General features: G+C 51.8%; 1 protein-coding gene across 1 annotated transcript in view; it reads left to right on the top strand.

Annotated features, from left to right (window-relative positions):
- The window catches only part of Pepd (peptidase D), a 134,829-nt gene that overhangs the window by 35,833 nt on the left and 81,472 nt on the right, over positions 1-17,524 (top strand). The window contains exon 7 of the mRNA XM_051162196.1: positions 7,634-7,678. Within this exon, the coding sequence (XP_051018153.1) occupies positions 7,634-7,678 (45 nt within the window). The remainder of the gene's footprint in view (positions 1-7,633; positions 7,679-17,524) is intronic.

The raw sequence follows: 17,524 nt of genomic DNA, 5'->3' as shown, positions 1-17,524 counted from the left end.
GGCTTTGTGTCTACATCCATGTGATGGCCAGAGGCTAACTCCTGACCACTGCTCGGGAATGCCTGACCTGTATGTGGTACCCATATTCCCTCCCCTCTCTGCTCCAAGGTAGATTTGTTCCTTATACCCCCTTTCTCTGGGCCTCACCTCCCACTCTCTTGCCCTCTGTCCTATGCTGGGACAAGATCCTTCATCACCTGTCCTCTGCCACACATGCCCTGAGCACTGACTTGGGGTCTTGGCCACTGGCTTAAGTGCCCCTAGCTCCTCCCTGTTAAAAGTGTTTCTGGGCTCCAGGTTGTCTCTCACCAGCCAGACAGCTAGCCCCTCAGATCTCTGTGCCAGGCTGTGGAGAAACCTTGTCCTCAAGGGCCACCATGACTCAGGACTGCACTTACCTGCCGGTCGAGTGTCTCCAGCTGTTTGCTGGATAATAATAGCCTATTTCCTAAGCAAGATGAATCTTTCTGTTGTCCTAGTTTCCAGGGTATAACTGAACTGTCCCCAGTCACCCCTCACTGCCCAGATGAAGTGCCACATTTCTGGGATGTTTGCTTTGACCTCATTAAATGTCTCTGAAATGCCTCCATCTTAGATCTCTGTTTGACCTTCTACCTAGACTGCTACTCTGTCTGTCCTGAGGGGCCTCCCAGGATGCCATTTTCTCCTTGGCCTGCATGAGGGAGGGGCTAGCTGTGGTCTTAGTGGTCTAACTTAGACCTTCTGAGTCCACCGGGTAGTTGGTTTGTGAGTTTCACTTCAAAACATGGCTTCCTGGGGTACTGCGCCATGTAGCCTTAGCCTCAGACCTTCGTCAGCCTCCTAGCACCAGAGCCAGGCCTGCTGAGGCCCTCAGCAGCGTGTGCACTGGTTCTGAGAGCAGTGGAGGCAGTAGCAGACCTGGGGGTGGGGGGGAATGAGGAGGGTGGTAAAACTCGCCAGAGGTCAGGGAGGCCACTGGGTTCCCAAGAGGTTATGGCTTCTGATGACTTTGTGACGTTTGTGTTGAGTGAGGGGTCTGGCCCAGCCCATGGTACCATGCTTGGCCCTGTTGCATCAGAGACAACTTTCAGGGAGCCTTTAGAAGGAGGCCTCTCCATGGATTCTGGTAGGCATGTGGTGGGTGGGAGCAGGGGTCAGGTCCTCTTTGCCTGCTCTGCTGTGGGTGCCAAGGCTGGTCCGTAGGCTGGAACTGGGAGAGGCAGAGAGATAGGGAGGACAGGCCCATGGTGAAGAGGGCGTGAGACTGCTTCTTGTGGACTGCAGGCACGCAGGGCCCCTGGCGCCCATGGCCAAACCAGTGTCACAGATCTTGGTTCGTGTCTGAGGAAGCAGGTCTTAGAGCAGTTCGCTGGCATGGGGAAACTGGCCATGGAGTGGGCATGTGCCTAAGCCAAGGGCCCCCATCCATCAGAGCCAAGGCATGTGTTGGGAACGCTTCCCTGGTTTGAGCACATTGTCTTAGACAGGCAGAGCCTGAGCCCGTGCGTTCTGGATGGAGACAGCAAATTACAGAGGTCGCTGTCAACAGAAAGAGAAATATGTTCTTTATTTCACATCAGCTGGCTATTGAGAGCAAGCATATTTCTTATCTTTTGGCATTTAGTTAAATTGCCTTGCATATTTGAAGACAATTGGTTACAAATTAATTCCATTTAAATAAGCAGTTAAATATGAAATGCTGAATTTGGGACTTGTTAATGCAAGGATATTAATATTCAACGATGTGAATTTTAAAATCCAGGAAGTTCGAGGGACATTATTAAAACTTGACGATTTACAGCAAAATGCCAATTTGTGGTTTGGGGACCATGACTTTTGGGTAATGGTTAACTTGCATATCAAGTTAATATTTAGGATTGGGCTTCAAATTATGGCCCATGGAAATCTCCAGGAAGGAAAGACCTTCCCCAGCCCCTAACAGGAAGTGTTAGGGGTGGGGGTGGGGGTGTCCTTTTAGTGGGTTAGAAACTCCAGGCCAGGGGTGGGGTGAGATAGAGGCCTGGCTCAGGGGCCGTTGTCCATCTTCCACTTCTAGGGAACCCTTCCACCCTCACAGGCAAGGGTTCTGCTGTTGTTTTGCATGGTGAACGTATTCTCGTCAGTGAAGATGCAGCTAGAGCTTTGGCCAAATTGTGGAATATCTGAATTTTGTTAACTTAGAGTTAAACCTATCCACACGCTCTGTGTGTCTGAGTGTCTTTCTCACTCGGTGGAATTCTGTGTACCTGTGTGTGTCTGCCTTGGCCGATATGTGTCCTTTGTGTCTGTGTATGTGGCTGTGGCTCCGTCCATATGTGTGTCTGGCTGTCTGGCTGTGTGTGTTTGTACATGTCTGGGCGACCCTGCGCCTCTTAAGTGCGTGTGCTCTATATTTCTGCCGTGTCTGCGCATATGGAACAATCCCTCCTTTATTTGTACTTTGGATTTCTGCCACCACCTTAACTCACAGTCAGCCACAATCTAAAAACATTACATGGAAAATTCTAGAAATGCGTAGCTCATAAGGACCCCAAGTCGGTGCTCATGGCATTCAGGGTAGGACACCAGTCAAGGGCACCTGTCTCAGCAGAGCAGCCCCTGAGAACTATACAGTGAGGTGACAGAGATGAAGCCCAGACAAAGGAGGCACAAGGGGACAAGGCTTCCTGGAGAGGCCAGGCACTCCAAAGCACACGTGTCGGCCCTCACCCGTACCCTGTAATTTTGAGCCGTGGTCCAGGCTTGCCTCAAATGCATAGTCCTCTCCCTCAGCCCCCTGCAGGTTGCATGCAGTGCCACGCTTGGCCAGTTCGTAAGTTCACGTTATTCTGCCGAGCATGGTCCCACCTTGTATCCTTTACTCAAGACTCGAACCATCCCTTCGTCAGTTATCCGTGGCACACGACAGTCCCCCATTAGTCTCTCAGTAGCTGCCTCTGTTCTCACATCAGCCATGTGGTATCCCAGTACTTGTGTTCAGGTAGCCTTTGTTGTACTTAATAATTAATGTTTCCAAAGCACAAATATAGTGATGCTGGCAGTTTTCTTACAGTAGGTTGTAATTGTACTAGCCTCCTCCTGTGCCTAATTTAAACTCTGCCATAGCTATTCATGCTTAGGGGAGGGAGCCGTGATGTACCCCGTGCTCTGTACCCTTTATGTGCTCAGGCCTCCGCTGGGGGTCTAGGAATGTGTGCTTCTGTCCATCTGTGTGTGTCTTGGGTGTCTCTTATGTACACACCTGTCTAGTCCCCTACACTCACAGCTCCTTTGTGTGTGTGTGTGTTTCTGCAGCTGTGTCTGTGTGATGTCATCTTACCCTGTTTCACCATGCTGCTTCTGCATGCGTGTGTGCGTGTGTGTGTGTGCGCGTGCGCGTGCATGTGTGTCAGTGTACATGTGCATATATGCACTGTGTGAAATGAGATGCAGCCAGCTGCTGAGTAGCTCGGCCGGCGCTTTCTCTAAGGTCATAGTAACAGTTGGCCAGATGGGAGACATGCCCAGGTTGTCTTGATTTACATGGCCGACTGCTCTCTTCTTTGTTCTGAGCCGCATTGGCTGTCCGTAATCTCTGTATGCTTCACGGGTAGGACTTGGATTCTCTCGCTTTTAGATTTGTTTATTTTTATGTCACGTGTATGGATGTTTGCATACGTGTATGTCTGCGCACCACATGCGTGCAGTGCCCACAGAGGCCAGAAGAGAGCCCCAGTTTCCCTGGAACCGGAGTCACAAATAAATGTGTGTGCTTGTAGGTGCTAGGAACTGGACCCAGGTCCTCTGAAGGGCAGCAAGCGTTCTTAACCACTGAGCCATCCCTCCAGGCCCATTTTGATTCTGAGGTTTTGAAGTTGATTTAGAACCTACTTGTGTGCCTTGGACTCTCCGAAGCTTCGGATACGGGTCTCTAAGGCTGCTGGTCCCTTTTCCCGACCATCCCTGCTCCTTGGTTAGAGTAAGGCCGCTGGCCCTGTAGCCGTGCATTGTTCAAGCTCCACGAGGCCACAGAGAGTCTGGGTTGTGTGATGTCAGGAGCTCAGCACTCTGCCTGTGCCTCTGTGGGGGAGACCACGGATCCAGAAGGCCAAGTACCCACTTACCCAAGGCTTCTCTGCTGGTTCGCGTGAACAGGGTTGTCGCTATGCTTGCTGAGTTGTATAACCACCATCTTAACAGTTTGGGATCATTTTTTACCACCCCAAAGAAGCCTGTGCCTACTTGCAGGCAGTGCCATTTCTCCAAGCCCCTCACCCTACGCAGCTCCTAACCGCCTCTGTCTCTCTGTTCACCTGGTGCTTGGTGACAAATGGAGTCATCCCATTTGTGGGCTTCTGCATCTGGCTTCTTTGTCTTGTCAGTATGTATGTGTGTGTTGCATGGGAGGTGAGATAATGCTTGTCTGTGTGTATTTGCCTGTGTGGGGGCACATGTGTGTGTGCATGTACATTCATATATTTATGTGTACATGTGTCTGTTAGCAATTTTTAAGGAGTTAAAAGCTACATTTCTGCTGTCTCCATATCTGTCTATATGGCCACCTTTACCAGTGCCCCACCCCTGCAAGATTCATTTTATTAAAAAATAATTTATTTAATTTGCATTGGTGTTTTGCCTACATGTATGTCTGTGTGAACATGTTTGGTCCCCTGGAACTGGAGTTACAGACAGTTGTGAGCTGCCATGTGGGGTGCCAGGAATTGAACTCAGGACCTCTGGAAGAGCAGCCAGTCCTCTTTAACTGCTGAGCCATCTCTCCAGCCCCAAGATTCATTTGTATTCATATTTATGTATGTTTGTGTGAGTGTGCACATGTGTGTTCCATGCCTGCAGAAGCCAGAAGAGGACATAAGATCCCCTCGAACTGGAATTACAGGAAGTTGTGAGTCACCCAAAATGGGTGCTGGGAATTGAACTCCTTTTTTCTGGGAGAGCAGTATGCACTCTTAACCACTAGCCATTTCTCCAGCACCAACCACTGCCTTTAAACAAACAAACAAACAAAAGCCCTCACGTGTTTACATGTAGCCATTTGTGTGGATGTGCATGTCTCATCCATGGTGCACATGTCGAGATCCGAGGACAGCTTGCAGGAGTTGGTTCTCTCCCACCACGTGGGTCCCAGGATTCGAACTGAAGTAGTCACGCTTGCAGCAAGTGCCTTCAGCTCCCTGCCCACCAGTGCCTGTTCCTCCTTCACACACAGAGTTCATGTCACTCTGTAGTGCCCTTCAGTCTGAGGCAATCCTTGTAGGATAAGTTTGCTAGATGAGTTCTTTCTTATTTTGTTTATCTGTGACGTTTTAATTTTCCTTCTTTTTTTTTTTTTTTTAGCAATGCAAAGGGACTGTTTATTTTGAAAGGATTTTGCCACAACCACAGCGAACACATTCCAAGCAACTGTCCTTTTCTGTGGTCCCCACCTTTGTAGGAATTGATGCCTTGCAATCCCTCTCTAGGGCAGCCATATCCTTGTGCCTTGGAGAACTCACCCCTTCCATGTCCTCACCCTGATTCCAGTGTACAAAAGTCCCCTTGGCACACATCAGGTCAGACTTGTGGTCCATGCAGGCCAGGCCTCAGCAGCGGCAGGCATGTTGCTCAGAACACACATGGCACAATAGCACACTGTGCCTTAGCCAGACTCCGAGGTGTCACATTGGGGGGGCAAGCAGTTGCTGCCAACCTAGAAGCCCGTGGGACACCAGTCCACAAACCGGCTGCTGTTCCAGGTCTCGATGGCAGTGATGGCTGCATTCACATCCGTGGGTAGCAGGAGGCAGCGGGACACACGCCTGGCTGTGCTGGGGGTCACACTTTACCATCTTGATGGGGAGGCTCAGAGCAGCTGTTGTCATCGTCTGCCACCAGCAGTCGTCACAGCAGCCCCTCTCTGCTGACATAGCTGGAGCACAGGTGGCCAAGTGGAAGTAGATACAAGGGTGGTCCAAAAAGCTGGTCTGGAACTCTGTCAGATTCATGTGCGAGGCCCCTTGAGGAGCAGAATGAGGCCGTTTGAGTGAGGAGGCAGCTGAGGTTGATACAGGTTGGGTGTTTGATGTCACATACAGCCTCATCGTCCCCCATGAAAGCACACTCTGTGTGTTCCAGTGTGGTGTACGTGGCCAGGTCGTATCTCTAGGGTCCCCCACAGCTGTGAATACTTAGGGTACCAGGAAGAGGAAGAACTCCAGTTCAGACATCTTGCCACAGTCAGTCGAGGGCTCTTCCATCAGCAGTGATGTGGAACCAGAGCCCTCTCCAAAGCCCTGAGTCTAGCCTGGCGTGATGAGCTCCTTGCCAGTGACATAATGGCCGTGGACATAGTGGTTAGTGCATCCTTTGGGTGGCATAAGCTGGCAGTATGGGTCATTTCAGATCTCATCAATTAAAGACTGCCTGTGACTCACATTTTCTGGCACCAGTTCTGTGCTGAGTGCTGGGTCCCACACAGTCAGGCTCACAGCAGGGCCGGCCTTACCCATCTGGAGCTGAGCTGCATTCACACACAGTGCCTTTCATATAGCGAGGGTCACAGGTCACAGGGAGACCCCTTTCCTTCATTTTGAAGCATATCTTCGCTAGAGTTTTTTGTCCTCGACTTTCTGTTACTTTCGGCTCTTTGGCCATCATCCCAGTGCCCTCTGGCTGGCATAGTTTCTGGTGTGGATTGGCCACTGATCAGAACACACCAGGACCATACCTTGTGTGTGGTGCATTGAGTTTCTCATGGTGCTTACAAGATGCAGAAGCTCCCTGACTGGCAGCTGTGCTGTGTGCCAGTTGGCCTTTTTGTAAGGTTAGAAACTGCAAGTTGAACCACTCAGGTTCAGATGATCCTCCTCCAGTCAGAAAACTGGCAGACCTGAATCCCAGTGTTGTGAGTTCAAGACCACCAACATACACACTGCTGTTTGGCAGTCGGCTATGGTATGTCTTTAGATTTGGGCTACTTAGAGACTGGTGAGCTTTAAGGGGCTGGAGAAATGGCTCAGTGGTTAAGAGTACCGACTGCTTTTCGAGAGCACCCAGGTTCAGTTCCCAGCACCCACATGGTGGCTCACAGCTGCCTGTAACTTCAGTCCCAGGGGATCCAGCACTTTCTTCTGGCCTGTGCAGGCCATCCGGCATGCATATGGGGCAGAGCATACGCGTGGGTAAAATACACATGCACACGAGAGGAATTTGCTTTTTAAAAAGGATGTTTAGATTTATGGTTTTCATCAAACATGTGAAAATGTCAATCTCTTTTCTCCAAATAGCGTGTGTGTGTGTGTGTGTGTGTGTGTGTGTGTGTGTGTGTGTGTGTGTGTGTGTGTCCCCGTCCTGCCGCCCCTCCCCCCTTTTTTGGTACTCATTGTGTGTTAATGAACTTGATAAAGACTTTACCTAGTGAGGAAGAAGAGGTGTTTTGTAGTCACAATGATTGCTGTCCTGCTGAGCACCCTTAGAGGTGGCAGCCCAGGCCTCAAGGCCTGCATGAGGTGAGCAGCAGCTTTCTCAGGGCCAGGGAGACAGGAAATTAAAAGGTGGCGGGGGGGGGGGGGGGGGCAGGACTCTTGATATGGTGTGTTTGTGTTGAATGAGACACTTGGCACTGGGATATGATAGACCATCCAACTAACGCTGTTGCTGTATTTCCCCTTTGCAGGTTCAATGTCAACAACACGATTCTTCACCCAGAGATCGTGGAATGGTGAGTGTGCGGCTGGTGACAACCTCAGCCAATTGCTGTGCTCAGTCCCAGGGGAATGGGGACAGCTCCTGATGTGCACCACCCTGTTGTTCGTGCTCCTTATGGCGCGGCTCTGCCCTAGGCAGCTCTCACATGCGCCACAGCTGGTTTGTCAGGTGGCTTCGGGGTGAACCCTCCCAGGCTGGGGGATGGCTTCTTTGCTTCCAGGCCACAGAGCTAGCTGCTCTTCGATGGCGGCAGAATGGTTTTTCTTGTTGAGTGGCCGCACTTACTGTGAGTGTGGGAGAGACGAGGCAGAGCCTCTGCCAGCTCAGTGCTCTGTGGGGAGGTGTGCACATGTCTCACTTCAGTTCCTGAGTCTGTGCTGACGTCTCTCCTGATAGGTAGGACATCCGGCTTGTGAGCCTGAAAACATGGGACTACTGTGTCCTAAACACAGCAGAGGCTAGGGCGGTGCACAGTGAGATGGGGGTCAGCAATCCAGGGCCAAGGAACCCCTTGTTCGGGGACATCAGGGAGAAGGGCGGTAGCCTTGCATGGCTCTGCGAAGCCAGGGAAGTGGACCCTGAGTGAACTCGAGGGGACAGTGTTGTTGCCAGGTTTTCGGCTTTGTCCTGAGAGACAAAGAAGACACAGGAAACTTTTGAAGGACTTAGGACAGTGCAGATCAGTTTATATTTCCAAAAAGCCATGTTAACCTCTAACTGGAGACTCAGAGGCAGGAGTGGGAGCCAGTTGCCACTGAGGGGACCTGCTGCAAGAGCCAGGGGGTCTGTGGAGACAGCGGGGTGGTAGAACTGGGAGTAACAGGCCTGAGATGTATCTCCATGTGTTGAGTCTGAGGCAAGTGCCCATGGGAGGCGGGTAGAAACCCAAGAGCTGCTGACCGCTGTCAGGGGTGACTGTGGTTCAGTGCTTGTTACGGCTACACGCTCTGTGAGGATGGAGACTGTGTCCTTCAGGCTCGTGACACCTCTTCTTGCTTGTGTCAAGTAACTGACATCTGTCTCAGCAGCTCATTCTGCAGAACAAGTCCCGAGTACTGGAATTGGCCTGTGTCCACCATCTGCCTCACTGTGACTTTCCCCTGAGGTCATTACAGCAGGGTGTGTGCTGGGGACTACACCTGGCTTTTGAGCTCCAGCATCTCCCTGAGGGATGAGCCATTAGTCCGTCACTTTAGAGCAAGCTCACTTTAATTCCAGTGACATTTGCAAGGCTCCAAGGTGGAGTCCACACGTTTATAAGAATACCTCTCAGTTTTATTAAAGCGAGCAGCAAAAAGGACTTATTTGGCATTTGATGGTAGTAGAACAATTTCAGAAATGTCACATTGTCCTTGCCGCCTCAGGGGTGTGTTTTAATAGCACAGGGCCCAGTCTCTGCAGCGATACAGTTGATCTTGGTAGATCTGTCATAGCCACAATTACTGCCCTCTTTGCCATAACCCAAGAGAGGGCTCTGGCTGCCATAGCACGGGTCCTTCATCCCCCAAAGCAGGTGGGCTTTCTGCTATGTTAAATTACCATTTGTTGTTACAGTTTTGGGAGTTCTTGGGTCTTGCTTACACGTGTGTCTGTGTGTGTGTGTGTACGCATGCGTGTGTACGTGTGTCTGTGTGTGTGTGTGTGTACGCGTGCCTGTGTGTGCGCATGCGTGTGTGGGTGTGGGTGTGTGTGCATGTGTGTGTGTACGTGTTATCATATAACTCAGATGCTCCCACTTTTTCCTCCCAAATGCTGGAATTGTAGATACATGCTACCACTCCCAGGTCTTGAATGCCCTGGTTGCCTGTTCTCTCCCTTTCGACCCCATGTAGGGATCCCCCTACTGGAGAGCATCCCCCCAGGTACAGACTAACCCCAGGATCTGTCCCTCTCAAGAGCACGGGCCTTTCCAGTCTCTGTTCCTTCAACTGTGACACCGCTGTGCTCAAATGAGAAGGGAAGGATTTGCTTGCTCCCAATCCTCCATCTGCAGAGCTGGGGCAGTGATTGGATGACACAGGATTCAAACTTTGGGGTGCCCTAGCAACACTGGCCTCTGCTGAGACTCCCCATGTAAAGTCCTGTGCCACGCTATTTACAGAGGTTCTTGTTACTAACATACGAGGCTGCACCTCTAGTTATCCCCATGCTACAGGAAGGGAAACTGAGGCACAGAGTTAGTGACTCACCCTGGGAAAAGCCATGAATCCAGGCTGTTGGCTTCACAGCCTTGCACAGCCTCTGGTAGCTCAGCAGAGCACCCTGCAGTTGAGGCCTGTTCCCCAGCTCACTCCTGGCCCCTCCGGAAAGCCAGCTGACTGCAGGCATGGATTGGGTCTCGGGTTTAGTACAGTAGGGCCCAGGGCCAGAGAGGAAAGACATTGTGCAGGAAAGATTCCCTGGGGTCTTTACAGAACCCCAGGCCCAGACTAGCACTGGGAGCACGCAGGGCTTTTCCAGGACCCGTCTGATTGGGAGGCACAGAGCAGCCTCTCCCGGCATGGGGAGCTGGTTGGTGCTCAGATTTTTTTTTTTCCCCTTGGTTTTTGGTCTTGGGTGGCATTCATTTTCTTTGTGTGACTGTTTTATTGTTTTCCATCCTCCCAAGCGTCGCCTTTTTTGATTTCCTGTAAATTCCGCCATAATTGTACTTTCTCCACAAACACAAGATCATAACTGCACATTTCTTTCCTTGTGCTCAGTATTGCGGCTGGAACGTATAGGTCAAAAGTTGAAACTTACGAAGAGCAGGCATGTCACTGCCATAATTCAGGCGGGGCCTCTGCTTTGCTGTTTTGTAGAGGATGAAATTGATCTGGAGGCAGGGTAGGAAATAAAAGAAGATGCCTTCATCCCCGTCTCAGAGCCCCATGCCAGGGCGCAGCATCACGCAGGAGTGAGTGTACCCAGGCCGCTGCGCTTCTCCTTAGGTTTTACGTGAGAGACTGTGTTCATTTGAGTCAGGTGCCAGTTTTAGAACTCTTCATTACATGGAGCGAAAGTGGCTCGCTAGAATTAAGACGCAGGCTGCGGATTACACAGCTGCCCATGCCCCTCTGCCTGTTGCCTGCTCAGGTAAACTGGAGAGGGCTTCAGGGCAGAGCGGCACTGGACCCAACATTTTGGGTAACGTGTGTGCGGATGACAGCCTCGATGCTTGGCATATGGGAAGCGCTGCCATAGGACCACCGCCTGTCTCCCACTGAGTTGTCCTGCGCCCCCCCACCCCACGGACCCGTCACGTAATGACCGGAGCTTCCCAAGGCAGAGAGAGAACTTGGTTCCTGTGCCCCAGCAGATGTGCCCAGAGATCTGTGCTAGCCATCTGACCCAACAAATGATGAGGTCTGCTCACTAACTCAGAAGTCAGGTGGAAAAGCAGGTAGTCACTGCAGCTGTAGTGGAAAGATGGAGAGCAAGCGTCTCAGGCACTGCAGGCGTTGGTGTGAGGTTTAGGGCAGGCAGGGCAGGACTGTGAAATCTGGGCAGTTAAACAGTCGGGGTCAGCTTGTGCTCTGGCTGATCCTGGTGTCAGTTCTGGTTCTGAGTCCAGAGAGCTCTTAGCACTTGAGGGGGCTGTCCAGTTTTCACAAGATGTTTGTTCCTGCTTGGGGGAGAGGAGACACTTCCTTTCTCCATTTTCTCAGTCTTTGAGGCATTTCCTCCCTTCAGGGTGAACTGTCTACAAGGCTCTGCTGTCTCCGGATGCAGAGTGACTTCAGGTTCAGAGCAATAGTTGGAGACACTGAAGTGTCTTTCGAGTGTGTCTTAGTTTGGACTCCATTGCTGCGATAAAACACAGTGACTACAAGTAACTCAGGCGGAAAAGGGTTTATTTGACCCCACTTGTGTATCAGGGTCCATCAGGCAGCAGCTGAAGCACAGAAGAATGCTGCTTACTGCCCTGCTTCCCCAAGGGTTGCTCAGTTTGCTTTCTTATGCACCCCAGGACCGCCTACTTAGGGACCGCATTGCCCCCAGTGGCTGCCTTCCACATCAACCATCCATCAAAACACACCTGCTCACCAGTCTTATGGAGGCGTTTTCTCAATTAAAATTCCCTCTACCCAAGCATGTCGAGGTTTGTGCCAAGCTGACAGAAAACAACCAGCACAAAGGGCAGCTCACGGTGCCATACTTAAGCTAGTCTTCCGCTTCGTTTTCGAGACTGGGCACCATCATGTAGCCCACATTGGAAACTCCCTAGAGGCTAAGTGTTGTCTTACGCTTTACGCCTTCAGCCTTGAAGGGAGAATGAAGTAGGTCGAGCTTCCTTTTCGACAATCAGATTTTAGACAGACATTCCTTCAGTCATTAGCAGTGCGTGGCCTTGAATAGGAAGCCGACCCAGAGCAAGAGCAGAGACGCCAAGCTTCCTCTTGCTCTGAGTCTGCAGATGCCCAAGTGAGGAGTCCGTACTATTTTCACAAAACCCTGAGCATCTGTCCTCTCTGCACCACAACATGCACAGTCAGGCCCCGGCCCGGGTGTGGAGTGGACTCTCCCTCCACACCTGCCTGTTGTGCCCTTTACTTGCTCCTCCTGTGAGTGTGTGATTCCCTCCTTTTTATCACTCAGCCGCCAGGGTGGAGGCGATGTTGCGGCAGGGCCTGGCGGGGGGGGGGGGGGGGGGGTCCTTTGGTACTGAGCTCCTGCCCACCTGGCTCCTGCAAACCATTCCCTGGGTATTCATCTTTGGGAGAGATGGAATCCCTGGCCCTTTAAATGGGTTTTATTCAACAGGCTGGCACCTTGACACTTAGAGCCTGATCTGGGAAATGCTTCACCCTGTCTTGCTGCTATTTTAATCAGTGCTGCATTCAGACCTCGGTTAATTGATGTCTTAATCCCGGGTTTAATACCTAGAGGCAGTTTTGTGACCTGTGAATATTTAAGGAGAAAAAAAAAAAAAACGGATTGCACAAATAAATCTCTGCCTAGTATAGTTTCTGTCCTTTCAGGCCCATGGAGGAGACTCCAGTTTCTGGTTCCAGGGTGGGGCCTGTGATCCTCACCTTCCCACACACATGCTGGTGCCTCCGTGTGTCTGTATGTGTGGGGGGGAGGGGCACATACATGTGTGTGCATACTTACTCTACTACAGAGCTTCAAATCCAGCCACTGGATTTTTGTTGTGCCCAGCTGGCTTCAAACTCATCAAACTCATGATCCTCCTGCCTCCACCCACTGAGTGCTCAGGTTACAGGTTGCACAGCCCCCTGGGTAAAATGATGCTCGCAGCCATTATCCCAAGACCCAACAGCACTCGGCTCTCCCAGCATGCATCACTCTCTTTTCCAATCTGGGAACTTGAGCTGCCTGATGGCCCTGCCCCAGCTGCGTCAGGGGCTTGTGTCCTAGTCTGAGCCCTGTTCTTTGGTCAGTTCCTGTAGGAGGCAGCCTTGACCTCTCGTGGTGATACCAAACTGATGGCTGGGTCATATATTTTCAGTAGCCATCTCTCCGGATCAGTAACCTGTAAGGACCCAGAACCCCTTTTCCTTGCTCAGAAGTGGCCTCATCACCTGGGGAGAAACCATGCCGCCTGCTAGACAGACTAAGTGTTGTCTGCAGTATCTGTGTTCTGGAATTAACCCACCAGGTAGGACAGGCTCTCTCTGCCTGGCACCTGGGAAAACCCACAGGCCCAGGGCACCCATGGGCCATATAATTGGCTACGTTAGTATATGCAGATACCTGTTTAAGCTTAAATTAAGCCAACTAGGCCTCTAAGTAATGCCTTTCTAGGATAATTTGCCTTAGTTCTAGTTTTGTTTCTTTGGTTTCAGTTTTGTCTATTTGTTTTTTGAAACAAAGTCTCTCTAGGTAGCTCAGGCTGCTCCCAAATTCCATCTCCCTGCCCCAGTCTCCTGAATGCTGGGATCATAGTAATTCACTACATCAGCTGGATTTCTTTCTTTCTTTCTTTCTTTCTTTCTTTCTTTCTCTCTTTTTCTCTCTTCCTTTCTTTCTTTTTTAATGAGACTTAAATGAACAAACAAATTGCAGCAACAAACCCAGGTCCTGGATAAAGAAACTAGAAGTCTAACGGCAGGGCCCTGAGCCTCCAGCCTGGCTGGCTACACACGAGCGAGCGTAGTGTCTGCCTGGGAGAGCAGTGTGTGGCCTCTGCTCTTCATTCTCCCACCGTGAGGATGGTCGTCCATTGCAGGGAGGAACCAGGGATGAGTGTGGGAGGAGTCTAGCCTAGGCCTCTTCTCCGTGGCCTAGCAGCGGTCCCCAGGAGGCTGTGCTGCTGGCCTGACAGGACAGCAGTCCAGTCCTGGTGGACCCCTCTGCTGTGTCTGGAACTGAAGAGGTACCTGGCTAGGACTAGGAAAGCAGTGGCCACTGTCCCCCCACCTCCAACAACAACAACAACAACAGCAGCAGACAGGGTCTCACTGTGTAGCCTAGGCTAGCCCCAAATTCATGCTCCTGCCACAGCCTCTTAAATCCTGGGGTTGCAGCTGTATACTGCCCCGCCTGCCTCCTCTTCTGTTCCGAAAGTGAGGCCTCCAGCTCGTGTGCTGTCTGGCTGTTGCGATCAGACGCTGGTGATGAGCAGCACATCCCTCGCTCTGCTCTGGGCCAAGACGTCGCTCCCCGTGGGTCCCTGCTTCAGAGCCACCCAGCCTTCTGAAAGACATGTAGAGAGATCTTCAGTGCACTCTTTCTGGGCGGACCCCTCTGCTGTTGAGGAGCAGAGAAGGGCCTCGGCCTAAGGTGGGGGTTGAGGAGCCCTCTCCAACCCTGGAAATGCTGTTTCCTGGGATGTGGGAGCCACTGAGCCAGGTGAAAGGGCAGGAGCTGGGTCCAGACAGAGGAGGGAGGAGGCTGCAGGAGCAGGGTTCATGTGCGGAGCAGAGTGCTGTGTGGGGCGAGCAGAGCTGGCAGTACACGGAGCATCTGGGCAAGTTCTACAGGTGAAGGGCAGCCTGGGCCATGGGTTGCATATGGGCTGTCAGTGGCCAGAGGGAGATGGCTAGTGTACCAGATGCCAGGTGTCTGCATTCAGCAACAGAGGGTATTAGAGACTAGAACACAGAGGCAAGTCTTTCATGCTGGGTTCTAGCTTCAGGGGACTACTTCACCAGGGATCCAGTCCAGAGGCTTATGCCAGAGACCAGAGGCAGCCATAAAGGAGGGCAAAAGAGGATGGACCATGCCTGGACCCACTGGTGAGCCCTGGGTTCCAGGAGCAGGTGAGAGGAAGGTTGGCAGAAGGGTGAGGGTGCAGGAGAGCCAAAAGGTAGAGAGAGAGGCGGGTGAGTGCAGATTTTACTGCATGACGGCTAGTCTAGTTACAGTGCCCTAGCGCTGCAGTGAGAGGGGCATGTGGGCAGTGGTATGGTGCCTATGCCCGTAAGCCCCAAACTCCTGCTAAGGCAGGAAGATCTAGAGTTCAAAGCCAGCCTGGGCTACGTGATAAATTCTGAGGCCGCCTTGAATTATAGAGTAAGATCTTGCCTCAAAAACAGAGAGCGTGAAGGAGATAGCAGGTAGGGCAGAAAGAGCCAACCATAGGAGAAAGGAGGGGAGGATATGTTCATCTGCTAAGAGGGGTTTCTGCGGGGGTGCGGGGGGGGAATGTAGAGGAGGAGGAAGAAGAAGAGAAGAGGAAGAAGCTGAGAGTCTCCTGAATATTCCCCCTAGAGATGGGGATCACACAGTGATCAGGTGGGACAAGTGGCTGGCAGCTTCCATGCCATCTGCTGGTCCTGTGCTTTCCCCCGTCCTCTGCAGCAATAAGATGGGGCCCTGTGGATGGGCAGACCCAGGCTGAGGGAGCCTGATGTACTGGCAGGAAGCAATGGTGACAATCTGAGCCCAGTAGAGGGGCCAAGGGCCAGAGGTGGCACACCTCTGACTGATCTAGCTGTGCAATTACGTTGGCCATCACTGCATCCAAGAGATGCATGGAGCCCGCAGACGCTGGCAGTGAGGAGTGGGGTGCAGTGGTCGCAGGGTCATCCTGTAGGTAGGTTTGGATCCCCTCTGTGAGCTGGAGCTGCTTCTCCGAATCCCACCTGTGTCTCTGGACCTGCCCCACCGAGAACGCCAGCAAGCATTCCGGTCCCCTGGGAGAACGCCACTACCCTGCTGTGGAGTCAGAGGCCCCTCTAGGCAAACAGTGCAGCTGCTCTGTCTCCCAGGCTGCAGTTGTTCTGCCTACCTCACCCTGCAGGAGGGCCGTGGTGTGGCGTGCTGCAGGGGCCTTCCTCATTTCACAGTGACCAGTGGCATCCTGGAGAATGGCTGCTTCTTGTGAGTCCACAGCACTCAGAGCCCACCCGGCTCCCGGCCAGCCTTCCCACTCTCCGGCAGCACCAGCAGACGAGGTCCTTGGCAGGGGACAGGTGGGAGGGTCAGAGGTGCCCCCTGGACAGAGACGCAGAGGGGAAGGTGGTCACGTGGGAGCTTGGCAGGGTCTTAGCCTTCTGCAGAGATGCTGAACTAGCTTAGGAGGGACATGCAGAGGACCCTCTTCCACCCAGGCTGCCCTCTGTCCTGTAGGTCTTGCTGATGGAGGCCTCCTCCTCCTCCTCGTGGGTCCATTGGAAGGAATCTGGAGCGTTTCCATCGTCACCTCCCACAGCGTCCAGACGCTCCCACGGCAGCCTTCCTTTTCCCACATTATAATTGCTTTTTCTCTCTCCTGAGTCTCTGGGCTTTGAGAGAGAGACAGTCTTAACTTCCCACCCGTCCTGAGAATGTCAGCGGCACATCCTTACCAGCGAGGTGAAGGCACATTACCTCCCTCATTAAAGGTTTGAAAGTGTTCCAAGCAGTACGTGTACCTCAGCCAGCTTTCTCAGTAGCTAGCCATCCCACAGAGTGAGGTGGAGTCTCACGCTTTGCCCGCATGGCTGAGGTGCTGAAGGTTTTTTCTCACATGCTTACTGACCACGGCGTATGCCTCCTTTCCAGAGCTGCCTGCTCCGTGCATTTGCCTATTGGCGATCAGGCCGTTTGTCCTCCCAGTCTTGGTTTGTTGTTTTTTTTTTTTTTAAAGAACATTCTAGATGGTAATCCCCTGCCATTCTGTAGGCTGTCTCCATTGGTGGCAGTGTAACCTTCTAGAGCCACTATGGAACAGGTTCCTCAAAGCAGGACTGCCGTTAAGTGAAATAAGCGAGATTCAGAAGGGGAATCACACTACACATTCTGCCTCGTGTAGATTTTAGATTAAAGGTGTGTGTGTGTGTGTGTGTGTGTGTGTGTGTGTGTGTGTGTGTGTGTAGGCGGGGGACTGTTTAGGAAGAGGAGGTGGTCCAGCAGGAGGGCAGGGTAGGACGATGGGAAGGTCAGCATGACGAAGCACATTATGCACATGTGTAAATAAAGCTAGGGATGATGGACATGCCTTCGATCCCATCGCCTGGGAGGCTGATCCAGCCAGAGTCATGAGTTCAGGGATGGCCTGCACTACTATAAAAAATAAGTAAAAGTACAGAAGTGTCAAAGTGAAACCCATTATTTTATATAATTAATATATGCTAATAAATGTTATTAAAACGAGAGAAGGCCCCTCTAGTGCAGAGCAGCGCAGGGGCTGTAGATCAGAATCCGGCTGCTGTCCTGCCTGTCGCCCCTCACAGCTCAGCTCTGCGCACTTTCTGCACCACTTTCCTCCCCCTCCCATGCTGGGGCTGCAGGAGGCCCGCGGCACATCTCACTCACTGTCCTCACCTCTGGCTCTCATCATGGTTTTTTGGTCAAGATTCTTAACATTTCCTCTGTGCTTTATTGGGCAGTAAATCTTACATGTTTGGGGTGAGAAGATAACTGTAAAAGATAAAAATAACAAAACAAAAATGAAGAAAACCATAAAGCTGGATTTGCACCGACCTCGCTA

Source organism: Acomys russatus, chromosome 19, assembly GCF_903995435.1.
Source record: "Acomys russatus chromosome 19, mAcoRus1.1, whole genome shotgun sequence".
Classification (NCBI taxonomy): domain Eukaryota; kingdom Metazoa; phylum Chordata; class Mammalia; order Rodentia; family Muridae; genus Acomys; species Acomys russatus.
This window is presented reverse-complemented; position numbering and strand designations above follow the sequence as displayed.